General features: G+C 32.1%; 1 protein-coding gene across 1 annotated transcript; it reads right to left on the bottom strand.

The window, feature by feature from the left end:
• Positions 1 to 13,896: 13,896 nt before the first annotated feature.
• On the bottom strand, positions 13,897 to 24,273 carry LOC143074380 (uncharacterized). The gene is made up of 9 exons (XM_076249866.1): positions 24,211 to 24,273; positions 22,634 to 22,748; positions 22,119 to 22,223; positions 20,400 to 20,522; positions 19,869 to 20,021; positions 17,532 to 17,633; positions 16,111 to 16,215; positions 14,725 to 14,838; positions 13,897 to 14,184 (listed from the first exon to the last, which is right to left on the bottom strand). The coding sequence occupies exons 2-9, from the start codon at positions 22,743 to 22,745 to the stop codon at positions 14,105 to 14,107; spliced, it is 894 nt and encodes a 297-aa protein (XP_076105981.1). The 5' UTR covers positions 22,746 to 22,748; positions 24,211 to 24,273; the 3' UTR covers positions 13,897 to 14,104.
• Between the last annotated feature and the right edge of the window lie 991 nt (positions 24,274 to 25,264).

The following is a 25,264-nucleotide window of genomic DNA, read 5'->3' as shown; positions in this document are numbered from 1 at the left end:
AGGTATCAAGAACGTCTAGATCTGAATGCCCTTCAGCCGTACACAATCACATGGATGTATTGATTACTACATTTAACAAACCTTCCTTATACGTGCAAAGTAAATTCGTCATTTCATTTCAAACATCACATAACGATAATGGATGTTGGATAAACTTTAATGTTACAGTACATAGTATTGTTTTCGCAAAACCAGATGGTGTTAGTCGTATCAACCATAATCAAAACTTTCAACCTCAGCAATATGAGCATGAAGCTTGAAGCCCACCTCAAAGTGCGGGATTTCTCACTGCGTCGAGGACCCTTAGTGGCCTTGAGCTGTTTTCTGCTGTTTTTTGTTTTTTTCTCTCTTTGATACATTTCACGTTTCCTTTGATATTCTATCAGTACTGTTAATAACAATGCATATATACAATATTGTAAACTCACAGGTTTCTTGTACCCTTAATTCAACCAACAGAGCTCTAAATTACCCACATTTAAAATCAACTAATTCATTCTTGTACAAATTATTTCTTATATTTACAAAACAAAATAATAGGAAATTGATATCGATGTAACAGAAGTACACTAGTATAAACACCAATCAAATTTTGTCATAAACTTTAATTAGTATATAAATCTAGCGTACACAAGTTTTAACCGCAATCTCAAATCCAGTATTTGAATTGTTGAGTTTTGAGTTTCAATTCGATAATCTTGTTACCAATGTGTATAACTGTCAGGTAAGAAACTATCTTGAGGCCAAAATATGCATAACATGGCAAAACATTATAAGTAAAAAACAAATAAGCAGTTAAAGTATTAAGTACTGAATTCTTTTGTTCCATTTCTTTTCTCTTTTTTTTTATACATTTTTTGCACAAATATTTAAAATTTTAGCATTTAGGTATTTTTTATTCATAATCTGATTTGAATAATGTTTAGTAAAGGTCATGTCAAAAGCTTTAGGTTACAATATAACTTATAATGTTAACCTGACATTTTGCATAACACATGTAATAATGGAATAAAAATTAATATCACAAAAATACTGAACTCTGCGGAAATTTCAAAACGAAAAGTCCCTAATCAAAAGGCAAAATCAAAGGCTGAAACACATCAAACGGATAACAACTAAATGAAACAATGAAGTTTCGATAAAATGAAACTATGCTGGACAAAATCTTGTCTTGAGAGAGTTTGTTAGCAGATAATTGTTAATGAAAGCTATACAAAAAGCATGGAAAGACTAATATAAAACCTTCTAAGGGTCAACAACTATTCAAAGGTTTCTTTGTAATTTTTATCATATGGGCTGTGTAGATGGTATGTTGCTCACCATTTATCGTCTTACACAATTCATCTGTCTGCATTAGTTTTGGTAAAAAAACTCGAACATGTAAATAATACTGGCTAAAACTCTTATTATGAGGTGATGGCATTCTATATGTTGTACCTTGATATATATCTGTGGTTCCGAGCGTAACTGGTGAGTGTTTAGAAGACGAGACGCGGGTCTGACGTACCATATATTGAGCCTGGTAAATATGATGAGTTTATTTTATCATTTTGATATTTTGACTATTCTGTCAAATAAGAGCCAATATAGTCAAGCATTTGAAAATTTTTATTAAGGTCACTAATTCCGATAGGAAGTCTGCTAACTATTTCGGTCAGCTTAACCTATTTGTATATTTCTAGTCTAGCTTAAAATTGATGCAAAATCTATCTAAAAAGGGAGCGAAAAATATCAAAGGGACATGGAAACTCATTAGACGACATAAACTCACAACGTCATTACAAAAAAAAATAAGGGTGTTTTTTAATAATCATATTCATAATACATTCTTTTTACTAGACAAGTACTAGTAGTCGACTGTCCGTGTTTGCTATGTAAACTGATGTTGTGATCATTCACAATATCTTAAGTAGATTATTCGTTTCGTTTAATGTGTTAGAGCTTTGATTTTACTTTTTGATTACGGAGTTTCCGTGGTTTTTTTTTTTGTTATTTTACTTTTTTCTTTCAATTATAGTTTCAAAATATTTGCAAAAATGCAAAAAAATCATACAAATCGTTATTAAAGAACAACTACTCTAGTAAGTAGTCGACTAGCAATTTCGGTCATACGATATTTTAGATATTGTCCTGCTTTCCTTACTATCAATTTTATGTTATGTGTGTGATTCATCAGACATAATTTGCAGTAAAATGACAAAATATACACGTAACAATACCTTATTTTTCATGTACTTGTATATCGTTTACCACTGACACAGTTATTTATAATGATTTCTAATTATTTATTTTTTTTAGTTTTGTGGTTTTATCCCATACAATATCACACGAGATTCATTGGAGTTCATCTACGTATAAAAAACAAGGTTCCGTAATAAACAAAAAGTAGGTTATGTGTTCATATATTTACATGCAGCTTGTAAACCATAAATAGTCAAATAAGTGTTATAGCTTCATAGTATTTATTGTGAACCTCTCTGTACTATTGGTTGCATTCGTAGCTTTTTTGAATTAACCTTCATCAGGAACGCTCAAAACAGAATATGTGAAAGACAAGGATATATAAGGACCGACAATGTTGATGAGCTATTAACAAAAACAAAAAGACAAAAAAAAAATCTTTCTAAGGTCAACTACTCAAAGGGAGTAGAACCTTAGTTTCTGTATAATTTCAAAAAGTATAAACGGGCAATTTATATAGTTTGTTATTACAAACATGTTATTAATCATGTTAATACCGAAGTACTGGCTACTGAGCTGAAGATAGCAAGTCAAAGCTGTACCTATAGTACTGGCACTATGTCCTTGTTTAAAACTATCTGACGACATGGAAATGTTTGTTTGTCATGTTTGTTTAAGAGATAATAATTGTCCTTGGTTTCTGGATGACGACGGATCTGGTTAGTACCCGAAACTTCCTGTTAAGTTAGCTGAGCTATTGGATAAGATTGAACTTTTATGATTAAGCTATATCATGTCATCGTGGGAACCAGATGACTATACATTTACACATGCGATGTACGTCACTGGTTATAAATAACATGAAAGTTTGATGTGATAAATATGCATAACTTACAAATAAAATACTAAAGATAAATAAAGGCAACAGAAGTATACCGGTGTTTAAAAGTCATAAATCGATTGAGGAAAAAACAAATCCAGATTAAAAAAAAACACGCGTGAACCACATCAACTATAAGCGGAGAACAAATGAACAACAGGAACACCGAAGTGCAACAAACCAAACGCAAACAAACATAAAAACGTAATATTTGATGACACCTGCCATATTCAGGACATTTTGATACCAGATTAATACTTTTGTACGAAAGTAAAGCGTTTAGTTTATTTTTTTACATAAATAAGGCCGTTAGTTTTCTCGTTTGAATTGTTTTACATTGTCTTATCGGGGCCTTTTATAGCTGACTATGCGGTATGGGCTTTGCTCATTGTTGAAGGCCGTACGGTGACCTATAGTTGTTAATGTCTGTGCCATTGTGGTCTTTTGTGGATAGTTGTCTCATTGGCAATCATACCACATTTTCTTTTTTATGGTGTACACGTGATCAACACAATAGTAAGGACAAACTAATAATCGAGTTTACATGTACCGAAAAGGAAAATCCAAGATAAACTATGTCAAAATTTCGATATCGACAATCATCAAATATACCGGGATGATAATTTAAAACAAAACGAGCGCGACTCAAAACACATCCAGGGGCACTCAAATCAAAGCAATTGAAAGGAAAAATCAATTCCGCAGATAAGTTTATTGATTATCGACTGTCATCTTTAAAATTTCATTTCTTGATACAGCTAAAGGATTGGCAACCGATGTGACCAACATCATTTTATATTTCATCGAGAACAAACACAGACACTGTACGTAAAAACAATCGCTATGTTAAACTACCGGTTTTCTTTATATCTTTAATGAAGCAATTGGAGTAAACATGATTAGCTAGTACAATCAGCTTCAGACTTTCTTAGAAATCAGACTGTTCGTTTTTGCGTAGTTGCAAGTGAAATGTCCATTTTCATGAGACCCTTTTTTTTTTTTTTTTTAAATATATAGAAAATAGAGAGCAATATTAAATGATGAAATGATCAGCTAGAAAATATCTACAAGTAAGTCAATAGAGCCAAAATCGTCATAGCTATAGAAATTAATAGATTTATTTGATTTGAAGATTGGTGAAGTTCTGATGTCTTCATTTTACAAGTAATAGTAAGAGCTATTTTCCAAATAAATTTGATACATCGTCTCCTAATACATGATTTTAGTTAGATAAATTTACATGTTCGAGTTGTTTATCAAAATGAAAGTAGACAGAGAGAAACTGTAAAAAGAAAAGGTGTCAGCAAGATATGATCTTAAAAACGACAATGTGATATAAATAGTCAAATTCATTGTTTTTGGATTTTATAGACCTTAGATAACTTGGATATGATTATAACATATTCCCTAATTGAATCTAGATAAGACCTAGTTAAAACATAGCCTAAAATTCTGTACTTTGTTGCAAATGTAGTGTTTGTAAACTTAATATGATTGACTTCCCCTCCTTTTTCCAATTGTCAATGATAATGTCGTTTTGTCTTCGATTCATAGATTCAAAATATTACAGTCGTGCTATCTCATGGGATGGTGAAAAAGAAACCGAATGCTTGTAGAAAAATATTATTAATTGTTCTAAATAATAAGGATGTTCTTATCCCAAGCATAAAAACTTAGCCGTATTTGACACAACCTTTTTTAACTTTTGATCTTCAGTGCTGTACAACTTTGTACTTTTTTTCGCTTTCGATCTTTTATATCTGGGCGTTACTGGTGAGTCTTGTGTGGACGAGGCGCGTTTTTGGCGTATTAAATTTTAAACCTGATGCTTTTTGTTATTCATTTATCATGTGTTTCTTTGTCTAATACGTTCTCCTATTTATTTGTATTGTAGTCCTGTAATATTATGTTGTTATTTCAATGTTATATTTAACATTGCCATTAAAGTGCGAGGTTTGGCATGCCACAAAACCAGGTTCAACCCACCATTTTTCCCTTTAAAAATGTCCTGTACCAAGTCAGGAATATGGCCATTGTTATATTATAGTTCGTTTCTGTGTGTGTTACAATTTAACGTTGCGTCGTTTGTTTTCTCTTATTTTTGAGTGTAAATTGACATTGCGATAAGACGTCTCACGGTACTTGTCTATCCGTAATTCATGTATTTGATTTTGATGTTATATTTGTTATTCTCGTGGGATTTTGTCTGATGCTTGGTCCGTTTCTGTGTGTGTTACATTGTAGTGTTGTGTCTTTGTTCTCCTCTTATATTTATGCGTTTCCCTCAGTTTTAGTTTGTTATCCCGATTTTGTTTTTTGTCCATGGATTTATGAGTTTGAACAGCGGTATACTACTGTTGCCTTTATTTATAGAATAGAAAAGATGTTAAAACATACGTGCATGATCTTGATATCTATATCATAAACGGGAAGCTTAATACAAAAATTTATGATAAAAGAGATGATTTTTCATTTCCTATTGTTAATTATCCATTTTTAGATGGTGACGTTCCCTTGTCACCATCTTATGGTGTTTATATATCTCAACTTGTACGATTCGCTCGTGTATGTAACAATGTATTAGATTTTAGCGAAAAGGTAAAAACACAAAAATACCGAACTCCGAGGAAAATTCAAAAGGAAAATCCAAAATCAAAAGAGAGAAATTTATGTATTACTGAAAAATTATTACACCAGGGTTTTCGATATCACAAACTGGTCAAAACATTTACTAAATTTTATCACCGGTATCAGGAAATAATTCGTAAATATAACTCAACATGCAGACATCTTATACGTTCAGGTATTTCACATCCAAAATTTTATGGAAATATTCTTTATAAAGCACAAAAATGTCAGTATTCTCCTCAGAAACTAACAAAACCTTTAAATAGACTTATTAAAAGGGATATAGTTACGATACTGTTGTCAGGTCATTAAAGATTGCATATTTTGGCTTTAACATTGATTCACTGATAGGGTCTTTGCATCGGAACTAAACACATTTATTTCTAAAAAAACAGTTGTTGGCATGACACGGGTTATGTTCTTCTCATATATTTTATGATAGTATGATACTAAACCCCTAACGGGAGGGATTGTACCTGATATTCATATGATGAAGACATAATCTTTCAATCAGTTTAATTGAGGTCTGGAGCTGGCATGTCAGTTAACTGCTAGTAGTCTGTTGTTATTTATGCATTATTGTCATTTTATTTATTTTCTTTTGTTACATCTTTTGACATCAGACTCGGACTTCTCTTGAACTGAATTTTAATGTGCGTATTGTTATTCTTTTACTTTTCTACATTGGCTAGAGGTATAGGGGGAGGGTTGAGATCTCATAAACATGTTTAACCCCGCCACAATTTTGCGCCTGTCCCAAGTCAGGAGCCTCTGGCCTTTGTTAGTCTTGTATGATTTTAAACTTTAGTTTCTTGTGTATAATTCGGAGTTTAGTATGACGTCCATTATCACTGTACTATTATGCATATTTTAGGGGCCAACTGAAGGACACCTACGGGTGCGGGAATTCTCGCTACATTGAAGACCCATTGGTTGCCTTCGGCTGTTGTTTGCTCTATGGTCGGGTGGTTGTGGCTTTGACATATTCACCATTTCCTTTCTCAATTTTATGAATAGTTTGCACGTAAGAAAAACAAATTGAATATGTACTTATGAATTTTTATGCCAAAAGAAAAGAAATATACTATAGTACAATAAATGTAAAGATATCAAAGACTCGTATTATTCATTTTCTACATAAGAAAAAGCCTGTTCCCAGTAAGGAATGTGACAGTCGTTTTAAGTCTTTTAAGACGTCATTCAATATACCATTGAAAACAAATCTGAAGACTTAACTTACTTGTATTGAACACGTACATTAACAGCTTATCGGCATGGTCTGGCAAGGAATTGTCTGTTGTATTAACCAAAAGGTTGTCAATATCAACCGAAAAACAACAGAGAGATTTTGAACTGTTTACTCGCATAGTGACATTACCCATATGTGAAATCTTACCAACCCCAAAGAACTTCAGGGAAAATCTAATCTTGGTCATTCTGTAAAATCATTCTATTGAAACTTCATTTTTCCTACTCTTTACACACGAAAATTCGTGTAACGAAATAATCCATAAAGCTTTCCTCTCGAACAATCTACCATGCTATACAAATTATTTTTTTGGGACACAATTCTGCTTTTTTTTACTAAATATTTTGCACAAAAAGAAAACATGTTACACCAAAGAATTAGTGATTAGTATGCTGAGTTTTCTCATCGACAACATATTTATTAAACTTGAAGGTACAATTTTCCAGCAGAGTTTTCCTATTTGAACCAACTGTGCACCTCTACTAATCGCCATTTTCTTATTTTCATATGAATCGAATCTAGACAATTGTGAAAAACATGAAGATGAAATACTTTAGATAATTTTTTTTTCTACAGATATATTGATTATGTTCTTTTCATTAACAATCTAAACATTTTAAGTATGTCCAGTTAATAAATCCTCCTAAACAAGAGATTCAGTTGAACTTGAAAGTGATAATCTCAGTATTATGATCTATAACAAACGAAACGCGTATGGAGTACAAGTATTAATTACTCAACTCATTCGATATTCAAGTACTTGAAACTGCTACGCGTCATCGATGTATGGGCAAAGGTTAATGAGGCAAGGTTTTGTGAAGGAACGTCTCTTCCTTTTCACAAAAAGTTCATCAGAATATACAAATACCTAATAGACAAATATTTAGTGTTTCCTTGGCAAACAATAAAAATAAACATGGTTCTGGGCTAATGCTTAAAGGTGCTGCGTGCTATTGTAATGCTGTTGGTCATTTGTGTTTTTTTGTAAATCGTTGTTTGTTTTGATATTGTAACACAGGGATGACTGCTGTCCCCATATTTTGACTTTTATTTATTATGTCTGTTTTGTTCACGCATCGTTGTAAAAATAACGGAATTTGATTCTAATGTCATATAAGTGAGAGGTTACGCGCTATAAAACCACCGTTCCAAGTCAGGAATATGACAGTTGTTTGATGTGTTTTGTCATTTAATTTTGCCATTTGATGAGGGACTTTACGATTAAATGTTCCTCTGAGTTCAGTATTTTGTGATTTTACTTTTGGTCATAAACCCTTCGACGTGATTCGGTTTTTATACATCCCTCTATTGAGTGTCTGACAATTGGGGTTCCTGGTGCTGGTGAGTCTGGATGTGCACTGCGGACGCACACGAAAACAGTGTTGTTTTAATTTTGTTTATTCTTGTATTGTATTTTTATTTATTTGAACCTCATAAAGAAAATGGATACTATACTAAAACAATCAACTAAAGCACTTTTTTGTTTGCATCTTAGTCTATTTACTATCAACTACAAATCACAACTTGTATAAAAGAGTTTTGTTGTGTTTTTTGGTTATTTTATTTGTATGTCATTTAGTCATGTGCTGTATGTCAGTGAATGACTGCACAGATATAAATGCTGGATCCCAATTATTGTCACATTAACCTTTTATGTTTTTGGTTGGTCACATAATTCTGTTCATATTACGGAACTATAATCCACTGGCATACAAGTCGGTTTAAATCACAATTTTTTTCGGGGAATGATTGTACCAAGTGAGGCATATGAAAATTTTGCTTGATTACGATGGAATTTAAATGGAGTTCGATTTTTTTTTATAAATTTTTGTATTTAGAGAAATATGACATATGGTAAATCTTACTTATCGTATAAAACATTGATTTTAACATTTATTATTCGCTTATATCCCTTAATTACTGAATAACAATTAGATATATAATGTTTGTCAATGCTTTTCTGTTCGTTTGCCATCAACTTAAAGCTTACATCTCCCAATTATGTGTGACAAATCTACTTTCTGTGTTGTTCCAATATTAGGCCAATCTGTACTTCTATTTTTATCTATAATTCATAAAAGAGGATAGTTAAAAATATGAACTAATTTTTTTTTTAAATTATTTAAGACTTAAGATATGATTTCAAAGTCATGATGATTATCTAGGATATTAACATTAAGGGAGACGGATTTATTCTCCTTGTTTCCGAATCCCTGTATTTCTATTGAATAATTGTATTTTGTGCTCTTTTGAAACAAAAATTGTTTAAACTAACATTGTAGATAAGATATGACAGGAGAATAATATCGACCTAGCGACCGTGTGCTATCAGTGAAATAGTTAAGGTTGTTGTACATTAAATCTGAATAGATATAAGAAGATGTGATATGAATGTTAATGAGGAAACTTTCTATCGAAGTCACAATATGTAAAAGCAAACCATTATAGGTAAAAGTAGGGCCTTCAATACGGAGCATTGGCTGACACTGAACAGCAAGCCTTAAAGATACTAAGAGTACTTATTATTATTGCAGAATGTACTTAATTATTTCGAACGAACTTTTTAGTAGCTAAAATATCGAAAAGAAGTGATATTAAATTGAGTTTGAATCATAATTTGATAAATTAAACAAATATTAAAAGCATCTAAACTCAAGGGAAATAACTCTTTATCAAAACTATGTGCTTAACATACTCCATAGTTAATTCAACCTTTTAAACGAAATACATTATAATTCTAATAACATATTACTAATCCTTACCAACTTGTGGAGCAAGGTAGTTACTGTTGTGGCACAAACCAATTCAAACGTACATACTGGTATATCACACAGTGATATTTATATGACAGCTTACAAATTCTGTAAACCAAAATTACAATGTTAAATAACGGATTTTAATGAAACCGTATTTAAACATAGACCTTATTATAAAACATACAATATAAATAGTGTCCTTGTGTATAAAATAAAACATAATTCGGACAATACTTTAAATATGTGCAGAAACGTAGTTCGCTAACTTTTAATGATAGTAATTCATTCATGTCGAAGGTGGAAATTGATATAATTAAATTATGCATTGCATACAGGTTCATGTACATTATTACACAGGCATAATAATAGAAATAAATATTTTGACGATACATGTTCGTTTTGTGCAACCTTTGATAGTTCAGAATAAATATTGTATTCTGATCTTACAGTGGTTTTAACTTTTGTAAAGATATGTATAAGCCAATTAAGGCGATGAAAATTAGAAAATTAATTTTCCATATTTTGTCACTTAGGGTTGTCAAAAGTGATACTCGTCGAATAAAGAGGCATAACTCAATTCTGTATTGGCTAAACAATTGTATGTGTCTTACCAGTGCTGTTATTTTCTCCTTTGTTGCAGGTATAACTTCACTTCACTGGGCGGAGTTTAAACGATTCGCTCATCATAAACAAGTCCATCTATAGATATGTGTTTTGGGATAAACTCAGCAATGCTGTGTGCAGTTATGGTCATAGATCCGGTTAAAAAATGTAAATACTATATAGGTGTTTGGGCAAAGTAAAAAGTGAGACACCGAAGTTCATTCAATTGTAAACTGAGTTTGAAAACCTGCTATAAACGTCACATTTTAGAAAGTGTGGATGAAAGTATAACTATGTCGACGGAAGTTGCAAAATATGCATATTTCGTCAATCTATAACGTTTTCGTATCCTGTTTTTCCTTCATTTTAATCAAAATGATTTTGTTGTTGGGGTGGGGCGGTGCACTGTGATAACTTACAATTGGTACTCCGACCTTATCGATTTCCTTAATTTTAAATAGATAAACCTTGAAACACAGAGTATACATCAGGGGTTATCGTTTGTCGAAGTTTTACTTATTTGTTTTTCGTTCATTTTATATATATATATGAATAAGGCCTTAGTTTCTCGTTTGAATTGTGTTAGATTGTCAATTCGGGGCTTTTTATAGCTGACTATGCGATATGGGGTTTGCTAATTGTTAAAGGCCGTACGGTTACCTATAATTGTTAATTTCTGTGTCATTTTGGTCTCTTGAGGTGAGTTGTCTCATTGGCAATCATACCACATCTTCTTTTTTGTATGTAAAGATTCTACCACTGCATTGAGTGTGAAAGGATATTTATCCACTGTCGACAATTATATTTTAACTATAATATTTAATAATAATATTTAAACTGCACGGCGAGCCTTGCGTTTTAAATGGGAAAATTTAACGGTCTGGCCTTTGTTAGTCTTGTATTATTTTTAATTTTAGTTTCTTGTGTATAATTTGGAGTTTAGTATGGCGTTCATTATCACTGAACTGGTATATATGTTTGTTTAGGGGGCAGCTGAAGGACGCCTCCGGGTGTGGGAATTTCTCGCTGCATCGAAGACCTATTGGTGACCTTCTGCTGTTGTCTGTTCTATGGTCGGGTTGTTGTCACTTTGACTCATACCCAATTTCCATTCTCAATGTTACCATACTTTATGCAGTGGTAGAATCTATACAGTCATGTGTTTCAAAGTTAAGATATTTGAAATTTTGTCATTCTATGTTTCACTTTATGTAATCAGACAGTCATCATTCGAAATTAACGACAATATATTATAAAGGCTATCATTTGATGTGTCTTTCGTTGGACAAGTGAATTCATGCTTTTTATGTAATTGAAAAACAAAGCTATTATGTTAGCCTCATAATAAAAAAAAATTGTAGAATAAATTCCTTATAATATTTTTCTTATATCTTTTGGAGATGTATACTTCGAAATATAAATAGCCTAACCCAGAAGAACCATCAACCTTGACAAATTTGTAAAAATAATCTGGTAGTCAGAAATATCAATAAATTTGACCATTGGCAAAATAAAAAAAACCACTACGGATTCACATTTCGAATACATTACTAGAAGTTATATCTATTCTCATTTTCAACAGTTGAGAGTCAAAACTTTTAGAACCTAATAGAAAATTCAGACAGCGATACCTTGAAAAAACGCAAAGGTTTTTAAAGAGAATTTACAATTTGCCATCTGTTCGTCACCTCATTAAGAAAACTAAGAATAATTGCGTAAAACTCCCAACACAAACACTTCTCCGAAGTCAATAACCTATATGTTTGAGACTTCATAGGTTCATGAATAAACAGAAACAAGAGTAATAAAAGAATAACACTAAATAATGTCAAGCGTCTGAAAAAAGTAAAATAACAACAATACCGAACTTCGAAGAAATTTCTCTGTTCTTTTGGTGGTATCCATTTTACGTGGATCTGTACTTATACATTTCGTCTTTGTGTTATTGTTCGATGATAATTTTTGTAATCTTGTCTTTCATTAATGTTTATATACTTTTTCGGCATGCATGTTTGTGTTTCATGGTAACAAATGACGTGGCTCTGTATTAATATATCCCGTTATTATGTCATTGGTCTATGATAATATCTGAATTCTAGTCTTTCGTTTTTGCTAATGTGCTTTGTATATATGCCTTCTTATGCCTTCTTATGGCATGTGACGTGGCCCTTTACTTATACATCCCGGCATTGTGTTATTTGGTCATTGTAATATGTTTGTTTATATACTGAGCCAAAAAAGTTTAGCAACAAAAATGTGAAATTTCATTTTATTACAAAATCATAGCCACATATGATTTGAATAATAACAAAATGGAATTATGACATGTCAGAAGCAACATGAATGTTTATCCCTCACATTCATGAGGATTTTCTTTGTATGGAGCGCAGGAGGGTCAAAATGCGGAAATGAGTATAGTGTTATTCAAAATCAATTTCTCAGCCATGCCCTAAGTGCCACAGTGAAGGATTGGCAGGCACACCAGCAGCTGCCCTTAGTCAATGCACTACTTTTGTGGCCGTAAAACAACTTGTCACGTGTTGACGTAAAGTGAAGGTAGCGCTGCTCCGTTGACAATAGTTTTTTTGGTCTACGAGATATCGACATATCCTGTGCAGTTGCAATTTGTCAATATCTGTTTGTTAGTCTCTGAACTGTTGCCTTATGCACATTTTAATCGAGCCACGATGTCAGCAACACTCAATCCGGCATCAACCATTCCAAGAGCTTTCTGACGGTCATTTTCGGGGAGACCTGGTTAACGCGCCATGCTATTTTTTCAAAGGTGTATGTGTTTTTCTTACAAATGGTGTGTTTTTGAACGTTAGTAAAAAAGAAATTTTTAATATCGTTTTAAAAGTACAGGTACAGACGGTAAAACATCAATTGCACGTGCAAAGCTGAAATGGCGCGAAATCAATCTTCAGGAAAAAAGTACGACTGTTTTAAATTACAGGTAAAACTAAGGATTATATCAATGATGTTTAAATAATTTTTTTCCAGAAAGAACAATTATTTTTTTTTAAAGTGTTGCTTAGTGCTGGCTCAGTATATGTATGTTTGTTTTATAGTGATTAAGATAAAAAATAATAGCACAAAGTTAATTACAGTATGCCTTATTTTGTCATTTTTGTCAGTTTGTTTTGTTCACACATCGTTGTCAATATAATGGATAGGTTTAGCTAGCTATAAAACAAGGTGAACTCCATTATTTTCACCATAACAAAATGCCTGTGCCAAGTCAGAATTGTGACAGCTGTTGTCCATTCGTTTGGTGTGTTTGAGCTTTTGATTTTACCATTTGATGAGGGACTTTCCGTCTTCATTATTTCTCAGAGTTCAGTATTTTTGTGATTTTACTTTTTTCTAAACGGAAAGTTCGTAAGCAAATGGCACAATCAAAAGCTCAAACACAATATGTAAACTACAGTAAAAATAGATATAATAAGATGTATGTCAATGAGATAACTCTCCACCCAAGTCACAATTTGTAAAAGTAATCCATTGTAGATCAAAATTCGTTCTTCAACACGGAACCTTGGCTCAAACCAAACAACAAGCTATAAGGAGCCCTTAAAAGACTGGTATAAAACCATTCAAACAGGAAAAACAACGGTTTAATCTATATATAAAAAAAACGCGAAACGAGAAACAATTATGAACAACATCAACAAACGACAACCACTGAACATCAAAAGTTGCCATCTTTGATAATCACTTTTTCAAACTAAGATCTTTTCAATAATGTAATATTTTAACAGTGATCTTTTCTGTTGTTTTTCCCTCTTTTTTGTCTCCACCAGCGAATTATCTGCCTATTATCTGTGATAAACTTGGTTTCTTTGTTGTTCCGATATGTATCCAACGTGTTGTTTGACTTAGTTTACCTACAAAGCATATCAAAATATATGTGTCTTTTTTTTATCTTAATAAATTGTTATATTAAATGACAGTACAGAAAGTAAAAAAGTCTAACGTTCTATTTTGTCAGTTTTTATGGACCTTTCATCTTTTTAGATTCACCTCCTTTTCGTTATTCTTTTATGTAGAAAACATTACGAATACCCTTGCTCAAACTATGTCAAATCGTTCCTTTTATAAATTTGAAAGAGCTCCCCGGTAACTTATATATATATAGCCCAGGTGGTCATGTGGTCTAGCGGGATGGCTGCAGTGCAGGCGATTTGGTGTCACGATATCACAGTAGCATGGGTTCGAATCCCGGCGAGGGAAGAACCAAAAATTTGCGAAAGCAAATTTACAGATCTAACATTGTTGGGTTGATGTTTAGACGAGTTGTATATATATAAATATTAAAAAATAATATGTAAATTTGTTATCCTTTTATAAAATTGAATCATTAAAGTGTTTATACAATGTATAATTTTCTCGTCGTTTATACTTTTGCAAAATATCAATGTACGTACCACAAAGACCACAGGTTAGGGGACAGTGTTCTTTCAATGCTGAATCAGAACAAACTCCTGCAAAACTACAGTTTACCAATGTTCCATCTGTACATGGTGGTTTTGTTGCTTTAACTAAAAAAATAGATTCACAAACAGTCAAATGAAACTGAGGTACTGCGAATATCTTTAACGTTGAAGATACAATGATGAATAATTGTAGGCGAACTGCTAATTTATCGCTAACAATAGTTACTATATATAGCATCATTTGCGTGATATCCATGGGAATGAGCGCGTGTGAGTTCGGTTACTAACCGGCTTGTAACCTGTTTGAATATATGGACCGTATTTGTTCATTGTTGTCTTTTCTTCTTTTTACGTCTGTTGGATTGTTGGAGTCGAAAGATGACTGTTGGTTTGGTCTGTAGCCCTCAATTGTTCACGATTTTAGTCCAAATTGATTATTGTTCTTAACATTATCTGAAAAGTCTAGACAATAAATTGTTGGGTCAGTTCAATACTTTTACCAATATTCAGACTGTTTCACCGCAGTAAATTCAAAAAAGTTCAATTATTTCGTTTGCAGTCAATTGGTATTTATCTGAATTTTGTCTCCGAATGAGGTTAGATCTACTCCGAATAACCTTTTGATGTCAAGCAACGATCACTTTTTAATTGTGACGTCATTTTGTTTTTGAAATTGTGATGTCAAAGTCTACGGGATTTGTGTGATTTCGTGTAATGGCGCACATATTTGCTTACAAGTGTAAATAAATGTGTCAGCATGGTGGTGATGTGTACAGCTACTAAACTGTCTGAACATAGATTGTACATTTCTAAATTGACTTCTGGCTTATTTTCTGTACAGAATAAACCGCAGTGACGTCAGACTTAAGACTGAACAAGATCAAACTATTTATTTATCAGTCTTTTAAGAGGTGTTTCAGATCAAACTTTTTGTAATATTGACTGGCCAGTATTTTTTTTATGTTTGCTGTAATTCCTATATGTTTTATCCTTTACTTTAAAACGCAGATAATGTTATATGCTTATATAATAAGTAAGCGTAAAATTGTGCACAATTAAAGTTATTAAAGTCAATACGTTGTGTCTCTTACATTATTCCTAGAAACGTTCATAAATCAATTAAGCGCCTTTGAAGTCTTCATTATGTAATACATAGATATTACCAATTATTCATTGATTATTATTTAATATAAATATAGGAAATCAGGTTACAGTTCTTTGTATTATTGTTGTCTGAATGTGGTTCCGTTTTATCAGAACACCACTTGCACAGCAGTATCCTTAGCATTTTACTGAATGATGAGTTTGACGCATGTATAGCGTTATGGAGAAGAACGATACCAGTAAAGTCAGTTTTAACCAATGAAATTTCCTTACCACATTGACCACAGGTAAGTGGGCAAAATTTTTTCAGAATGGAATGTAAGCACACAGTATGTTGTTCACAGTGTACTGCTGTACTATCCTCACAAAGTGGAGGCACTGAAAGTATATGTCAAATACATAACCCTTTTCGACTTAAGGGACGGATAGAACGATAAATTAATATTGAGAACAATTAAGAAATAAAAACTTCATGCGATTATCTTTGCTCATTTTAACATGGATTGACATTATATGTGTCGACAATTTGATGTAAGCATCAAAAATAAATATTTTTATCAAGATAAAAATGAGATAAACGAGAATGTAAACAGTAAGTTTAAGCGCATGTTTTGTTAACAAAGCGAAAAAATGGCGTCATACTAGATTTCAGCCTGATGTAAATTTCTATTGCATTTATCAATTGTATGTTTTGACCGCCCTTAAGAGCTCAATTTTTACGACTATGATACAAAAGAGGACAAAAGATACCAAATGGACAGTCGAACTCATAGATTGGAAATAAACTGACAACGCCATTGCTAAAAACAAACAGACAAATAATAGTACAGAAGATATAACATAGAAAACTAAAGACTAAGGAACACGAACCCCACCAAAAACTTGGGGTGATCTCAGGTGCTCTGGAAGGGTAAGCAGACCCTTTTCCACATGTGGCACCCGTCTTATTGCTTATGTTGTTACAAATCCGGTAAATAGTCTTATTCGGTAGGTCACATTCGTGAAAAAGGGAAGGGAATTGCAGTAACGACATAAGGAACATATCCGATATCATCTGTGAAACGGATATCCCATTACGGTCAACCTTATCGTGATGGCATCCGTATAATTTAGGGATGATTTCAACTTCACCATTTGGAACTCTTGGTTTAATAGCTTCCTTATGAGCAAATCCTCTGTCAAAGAAGTCATTATAGGAATTACCAGCCCTTGAATATCATATCAATTGGGAGATATATACTCCATATAAAGGCGCTGCTGGGATGTTGCTACAGAGAATGGAAGTTTACAATTGTGAAGCTGAAATCATCTATTTTGAAAAAATCATACAAGTTAGAGGTTAGGCTAGCTATAAAAACAGGTTTAACCCACTATTTCTCTTCACAAATAAATGCTTCACATGAGTATGTCTTTTTTTGTCATTTGTAAGATGTGGTCGATCTCTTGATTTTGTCATTTAAAATAGAGGACTATCCGTTTATCTTACAGTTCGGATATGTTGTTGTTTTTAATATCTTTTATCTGAATAAACAATAAACAACATTTTTACATTATACTAAACCGATATAACCTTGGTATCATTGATGTTACTTACTGGCATTATCGTTACCATGCAAATAGTTGTCTTTCCGAGTTTAATTAAATGTGTTGCTGATATTCATTCTTATTCCAACCTCCAGTTATTAATTACTTACAGCAGAGTCCACAGGTCAAAGGACAATATCCTCTCAAATGAGTTATGAAACAAACATGTTGATTTTTACAATTAACCACAGCATTATCCTTGCAAATTGTTCCTAAAATGTTATAATGCGTATATAAAATAATTGAATACATAAAAATTCAATTACTATTGGTTTATACAGTAAGTTGTAGTATTCATAAATTGATTGCGTTTCTCTGAATTTGAAAACTTACGAGTTAAAAGACTGTATTATGAAAAAAGTGGGAAGTGAGTTGAAACAGACCTATACGGTACTGATTGACGTTTCTCTGATTCCACAAATGTCCTAGTTTATGGTACTATTCAGTAAAACATGGAATACCTTACACTAGAATTTATTAATGCTGCACACTTTTTTTAGAAAGAACATCTTTCCATTTGCCTTACCCGCTATGCGAGCCAATAGTTAGTCAAAATGTCACAATCGGGAAAGGAACACAATGGTACAATTCACAGATTAGACATAAAAGTTTGACCATTGTTACTACACGTTGTCATTGTTGTGACGTGACGTTGTAAGTAGGCGGGGCTTATAGGTGAGTTGAGGTCATTGACGTATAAAGCTAACGTTTATACGTATAGCTTTATCTGTATAGTAAAGGCAACAGTAGTATATCGCTGTTCAAAATTTATAAATCGCTAGAGAAAAAAACAAATCCGGGTTACAAACTAAAACTGAGGGAAACGTATCAAATATAAGAGAACTACAACACAACAGAAACACAACATTAAAATATAGCACACACAGAAACGAACTATAACATAACAATGGTCATTTTCCTGACTTGGTACAGGGCATTACAAGAAAAAAGTGGTGGGTTGTACATGGTTTTGTAGCATGCCAAATATCCCACTTTAATGGCAATGTTAATTATAACATTTAAATGCGAAGAAGTTCAGACGATTATTCTGGGAAGTTTTAAGTTGGCCTCAAGCATCTCAGGACTGTCATTTATAAGGAACTTCATGCTATAAATGAATGGGTTTTACAAATTAAGTCATAATTGTCCATGTCTTAACCAAAATATCTACAATGCTCATATGCTTTAATGAAATAATTTGATGCGTCCGAAGTGCTTGGTTTACCTTCGACAATGACTATTAACCTTAATTACATTTCCTTTTAATCTTAATAAAAGATAAACCGAATGTTCACTCTAAACAAGTCTATTCTGAATATATCTCTTTTAAAACTATGTATGTTGTTTTTTGTGGTACAAGATGTAGATTATATGAACAGTATATATCTAATTGTCTGAATTCAAATTTTGCTACCATATGTTAAAATTTCAAAATACCCTGTGCTTTTTGTTTGTTATATTGATTGAGTTTGAATGACTCTTTTGTCAGAAAACGTGCTAGCTCAATACAAACCAACGGACATCTGAGGTGTAAAAATTGGTTCTTTTTTGTTTGTGTTTATCATCTATAGGAGAAGAATGTTTTACCAAAGAAAATACAGTACACCAACATATAAAATGATATCTCATTAGAGCAAAATACTCAGGTGTCTTTCTCAAACCTTTGAATGAATACGCTAAGATTCGGCATGCACTAATTGTTTTCCTTATATTCCTACCCCCCCCCCCCCTAATCGCGCAATCATTCGGTGTAAGCTTGTAACCAGGATTTGTTTTTCCTTAATGGATGTACGACTATTGAATAGCGATAAGTACTATTGAAGCAGAGATACCTAAACTGTAAATTCGCCAGTACATCACTCAGTTCAGATATCTATCGCTTTTGTCCTTTCGGTAGTATATTTATATGGATGTTTTATCGGGATAATCGGTTGACGCTGATGGAAACGATCAGAAGAACTAGCGTTGTCAACGGTTAATCACTTAACCAGTTAATCGTTGGAAGGATCGAATATTGAATACCAAATTCGCTAACCGGGCAATATCTTAAGAAACAAAATTAGCGTACACATATTAATAACAATTGTAAGCTGATTATTACCCTTTTACGAATTACTCTATTATTTTTTTATTTTAAATATGCATCTTCCATTTTCTTAGTCTTTCTCCTACTTTAATAATGTAGAAAAGTGGTACTTAGCACCAAATTAATGGGATAGCGAAAAAGCATAATTCTAGAAGAGTAATTGTCAAAACGTTCAAATTCAAATTATATCATGACCTGACTTTTATATACCATAACGATGTGTTGAAATTTCAAAAGATTTGATCAAGTAGTATTTTCATTACTTATTATCTGAAAAACAAACAAGTAGTGTTAAAATAAGTTTATTGATAGTCCTTTCAATCTTTTTAAACGGTGCTATAATATTTAAGATTTACTTAACTGGTTGAGCTGTAAGAATTATGTTGAAATGGTGTACTGTTTGCTGTAATCGATGGTGCATTTGTGGTCGTTGTTGGTGATATAGCTGTCGTTATTGACTGTTCGGTTGTCGTTGATTGAAAAGTAGATGTTGTTGTAGATGGTCCTAACATTGCTGTTAATGTATTATCCTTTTATTTGATAATAAAACACTTCGTTTTGGTGTAATCTAATACGGTGATCAATTTTAAAATTATAGAAAAAAATATAGTGTTAGCTAGGTCATTCTAATTATTATAAACCCAATCTATATATGTTTTGTTACGCCGAAAACATTATTACCACAAATTGTAATTGTCGCAATATAGTACTCTTGGTGATTTATTGATACGGTTATACCTTGGTTTTGTATTTTCTAATATTTACCGTGTCAATGAGACGCATTTATACACTCTTTTTTTACTGCAAATCCCTAAAAAAACACTAGTCCCATTTAACTAACAACGATTGTTTGATGCAGAGTATAAATGTGTTATGTAAGTACAATACTTACGCCCAAGAGTAATTGTCTGTCCTGTTAATGTTTCTCCTTGTGAGTTGTTTTCTCCCCATAACCAGTAATTAATAACATCTCCTTGTTTGGCAGCAACAGGAAAAGTATACTCCCAATGATCACCTAAAATTGATGAATAATTGCTGAATGAATTTATAATCATTATGCAAGACAAGAACGACAATTTATGTTAGAATTGCATAGAGACGGCTTATAATTTTGAATCTAATGGAACTAGTTACCATATTTCACTTAGACCCACTACTGTAATATATTGCTGCATGTTTATTATTTTGTAAGAACATTTTGAGTTTGTTTTGTTCTTGGTATTTGTAATCATGTTATGAATCTGTTATTTGATCACAAACTTGATATTAAAATTATGTCAACATATTGCATGATAGTAAAACATGTTGAAAACATCAACTGTAGCCATATATTAAAGTCTAGAATATGTAATCCTATATTGAAATTGAGAATGGAAATGGGAAATGTGTCAAAGCGACAAAAACCCAACCATATAGCAGACAACAGCCAAAGGCAACCATATTAATTCATTTTTGTCTGCTGCTGTAGATAACATCCACTGTATTACTTTATATTTCATACAAAAGCTTCATTTAGTAGATCTTTACAGGGAAAATCATGAACGAATAAAGAAACGTCATAACTCAACTGTCTGTTGCCAATATCGGTTGAAACAGGTGAGAAAATAAAATCATTGGTACAGAAACTTTTCGACACAATAAAACAATAAAATTACTACTTCATACGTGCTTCTAAAATAGACATGCAGTTTATGCCATATATCAAACTCAAATTGTCCAAATCTTAACTATCTATCTAAAGATAAGAAGATGTTGTTTGATTGTAAATGACACAACTCTACACCAGAAAGAAGATTGGCAATTATAGGCCACGGTCTTCGATCAACACTAATCAAAACCAAACCGCATAGTCAGCTATAAAAGGCCCCGAAATAATAAACGACAAAAATTGAATTACAGAATCCTGAATGAATTATACAGACTGTGGCGGGCGACATAAAATCCACTTCACCAGGAACAATTGTATAACAGTTTTAAGACATCCTTATTTCGCTTTATAAACAAATCCGTGTTCTTATAAGCACAAAAAGGTTAGACACATGCGCACAAACTAACTGTTTACTTTTTTTTTTATTCTGAAAGAAATATATACTTAGCTGCTCACATAAAAATATCATAAATTCTTATCAAAACACTATGTATTTGCTATTAGTTTTTAAAATTTGTGTGAAAATATAATGTACATAACTCGTTGGGAGAAGCAGGAACAGCCAGACATTTATATGGTATTTGTGTATGCTTCGATCTATATATATACCGTATTTTTCCTATAAGATTCGAAATTATTCCTCCTAGATGTCATACTGTATGGGTTTTTTTACATGGATATGCATTACATATGACCGCTTACACTCGGTGTAAATATGATTTATTTTTTAATTTTCACTAATTTGATTAATAATTAAAACAAATAAAATAAAAAAATCCTGTTAATATGAATAAAAGACGCACTACACTCTGAGATGACGAACATTTGATTTTCGACGTTGAGTGGAGAGTGGATAAGAAACTTTAAAAAGAATATGCGTGCCTGGTAAGAAGTAGAAATGAGAGTTTTGTGTTAAATGCAGCATATAGAAAACGATATGAATATCTTAGATGTCATTTATACCTGAAATGTCATAACTAAAGAAATCATGTTCATTATCTCCAGCTACAATGCCACTCATCGGTTTGTTGATATTGAAATGTATTGCACTTCTGTCATATCCTTGAACTGCAAGTTAAAAAAAAATATAACAATGATACACAACGTTGATATTCCCATTAATGATATTGACATTGCTAAGGATTCGTCTTATTTTCATTGGATTTATAGAGATATGGAAAATTGGTGATAAGCTGATACATATGCCACACATGAACGTTTGTATGGATTTTACTACTTTACAGAATGCAATTTTTTGATTTTCATTACTGTGAAGGTATAAATAAAAACGGTATTTTAGCAAGCAATTGGTATCTTCAAGTGCGCTTAATAATATCTATTTGTTCCAGTTGTCCAACTTGTATTAAAGTGAATTTTGTTATATAAATGATTATAAATTCAGTCAAAGTTTGCGAAATCCCTTTCCAAAACTCCAACATCTAAATCCTAGATCTTATTATAAACGTTATTAAGCATACCTGGTATTGATACTTTAATTCCGTTAGGGACCAGTTGGAATGTAGGAGATCCAATTCCTCGAGTAAGATGAACAATACTCAAAAAGAAAACTAACAAGCTTACAGTTACCATTATCTAAAACAAAACGAAATGATAGCTATGTTTAGTTTAAGGATGTTTCTACGTCATGTTTAGGAGTTTGTATCAGGTTTTTTTCTCTACGATACAGGATAAAATTTTTGCCACATAACACCAATATTTCTTTTCATATAATACTTCAATAGCTCATACAATTTAAACTGATTTAATAAATCTTTTCTTTCAATTTGAAATATAAATAATACCAATGCAAATATAAGGTAAATGTCCGATTCAGTCTTTTCTCTATTAATTAAAAAATCTAGAAAAGGAGCTCCATAACATATCAATATATTTACCTTATTTTGATCCTTAACGAATTCTCTTCTGACTTATAGTATGAATGTCAAATTCTAGATTTTTATAAATTCAGCCGAAGTACATCACTATGTTATAAACTTTTATATTAGATATTTGCATTAAACCTAGTGAAGATATCCACCAATATATCGAATTTTATTTTAGATAATAGATAATTCGATTTTCTGGAGCAATTAATATCCCTCCACGTTTTTGTGGGATTCTCGCTCCTTAGAAATGTCAAAGATCTAGTGCTAAATCTTTGATTACAATCTCTGTAATTTTGCAGCAACATTAAGACTTTTGATTTTCTATGCTTAACATTACTATTCTGCATGTTCCATTGAAAGATCGACTTCACCATATCAAAAAGCAAAGCTTTTTCTGTAATAAACTGCTTCCACAGAGATATGTCGCGCATTTTTGTTATTTTGATAAGGCAAATGTTGACATTAAAATAGCAATACTTTAACATGTAAGTTCTGCAAATATTCAAAGTCTTTGAACCATGACAAAAGGTGCATTGCTAAACAATTTCCATGACAATGAGATGTACCAATGCTAATACAACTGCATACCAAAAACCTTTGACTTTTTATAAGTTCCCTTTAAACAAACACAAACACAAACTTTAACTTGTGAACTGTGTAAAATTTTCAAAGTTAATGAACCATGATGAGGGGTTGGGCTATAAAATCTCCATGAAAATGATACTTACAAATGCCAATAAATTTGCCTACCAAATAAAGTTAACTTAACATTAGCAGTTAATCTTGCACTGACAGGATCACAAACTTCTCCAGGTAAACTAAACAAAAGTTTCAAAGTCAATAGATCATTGCTTATGCTTATATTTTTGATTAACAATGGCATATCACTAATAGTTCCCCTCTGACTGACATAATCACAAACTAATACATGTAAACTAAGCAAAAAATTTTAAAAAATGCAATAGACCATAACTAAGGAACAAGGCCAAATAATCTTCATGGAAATGAGACATGCCAATGCTTATACAACTGCATATTAGATATCTTTGACCTACCACAAGTTGTTCCCCATAAACTGACATAATCATAAACTAATACATGCACACTAAACAAAATTTAAAAAGTCAATAAACCATCTATAACTGTAAACCCATATCTATGAACTATACCTTTTGTAAAAATAATTTATATCCGAGTTAAATTTCTGTTTAAAATTATGTAGGACTATTTGCATAAAACGTAATCACTAAATAATTACATTCTCCGTTTTCCTAGATATTGTGAAATGTCAAGTAAAACACTTGCTGAGGTATAAAATGATAAAATGTATTATCAAATGATATTTGAACTGTTTGGTTTACTTGGAGTTTGAGTAATTCCTTCAGTTTCTTTTTGTCACCTTAATACGTATTTTTTGGCAATGCTCCCATACTTCGACCTTTATTTTGTCTTCTAACCCTTTTTTATTAATGAGTCTTTGTTGAGTCTTTTAGAGACGTATCTGGCGTACAAAACTGGAAGTTTGGTATCTTTGAGGAGCTTTTTTCCTGATCAATTAACCAGATTTTAACATGAGTTAACTCCCGTCTAAATTTACTCAAGTGGAAAACTTTGATGACTACCACTTACAGGTTATAATATATAACAGAAGTTCGTCCCCACTTCTCACTTGTAAACTTTACAATGAAGTATAACAATGATATATCAACTTGGCCATTCAGTTATGCTTTTTTCATTTGTGTCTCACCTGCTACGACCATCGCAGTTCTATTGGTAATTAGACTGTGGTTGGGAGGGCATACACTTTTTGCTTTTTAAATTACACATTACACTGTAAAAATGATCAATTAAAATAATTACACATTTACTACCACTGGGACGATGCCACTGCTGGTGGAGATTTATTTCCCCGAGGGTATCACAAGCCCGGTAGTCAGCACTTTTTGTGCTGACATGAATTATCATTGATATGATTATATTTAAAAATTAACTGTTTGCAAAATTTAGAATTTTTTGAAATACTAAGGCTTTTCTACCTCAGGCATATATTTCCTTAGCTGTATTTGGCAAAACGTTTAGGAATTTTGGTCCTCAATGCTCTTCAACTTCGTACTTTTTTGCCTTTTTAACTTTTTCGGATTCGAGCGTCACTGATGAGTCTTTTGTAGACGAAACGCGCGTCTGGCGTATATACAAAATTTTGTCCTGGTATCTATGATGAGT

The sequence above is a fragment of the Mytilus galloprovincialis genome, chromosome 5 (genome assembly GCF_965363235.1).
Source record: "Mytilus galloprovincialis chromosome 5, xbMytGall1.hap1.1, whole genome shotgun sequence".
Classification (NCBI taxonomy): domain Eukaryota; kingdom Metazoa; phylum Mollusca; class Bivalvia; order Mytilida; family Mytilidae; genus Mytilus; species Mytilus galloprovincialis.
This window is presented reverse-complemented; position numbering and strand designations above follow the sequence as displayed.

Bases quoted from the DNA above. Each gene is read 5' to 3' on its own strand.
- LOC143074380 (XM_076249866.1), bottom strand. From the start codon at position 22,745: ATGGTAACTGTAAGCTTGTTAGTTTTCTTTTTGAGTATTGTTCATCTT. The intron at 20,022-20,399 runs GTAAGTATTGTA...ATACATTAACAG, and splicing joins ACAGACAATTACTCTTGGGC to CAATGTTAGGACCATCTACA. The intron at 14,185-14,724 runs GTACGTACATTG...TATGCTTTGTAG, and splicing joins CCTAACCTGTGGTCTTTGTG to GTAAACTAAGTCAAACAACA.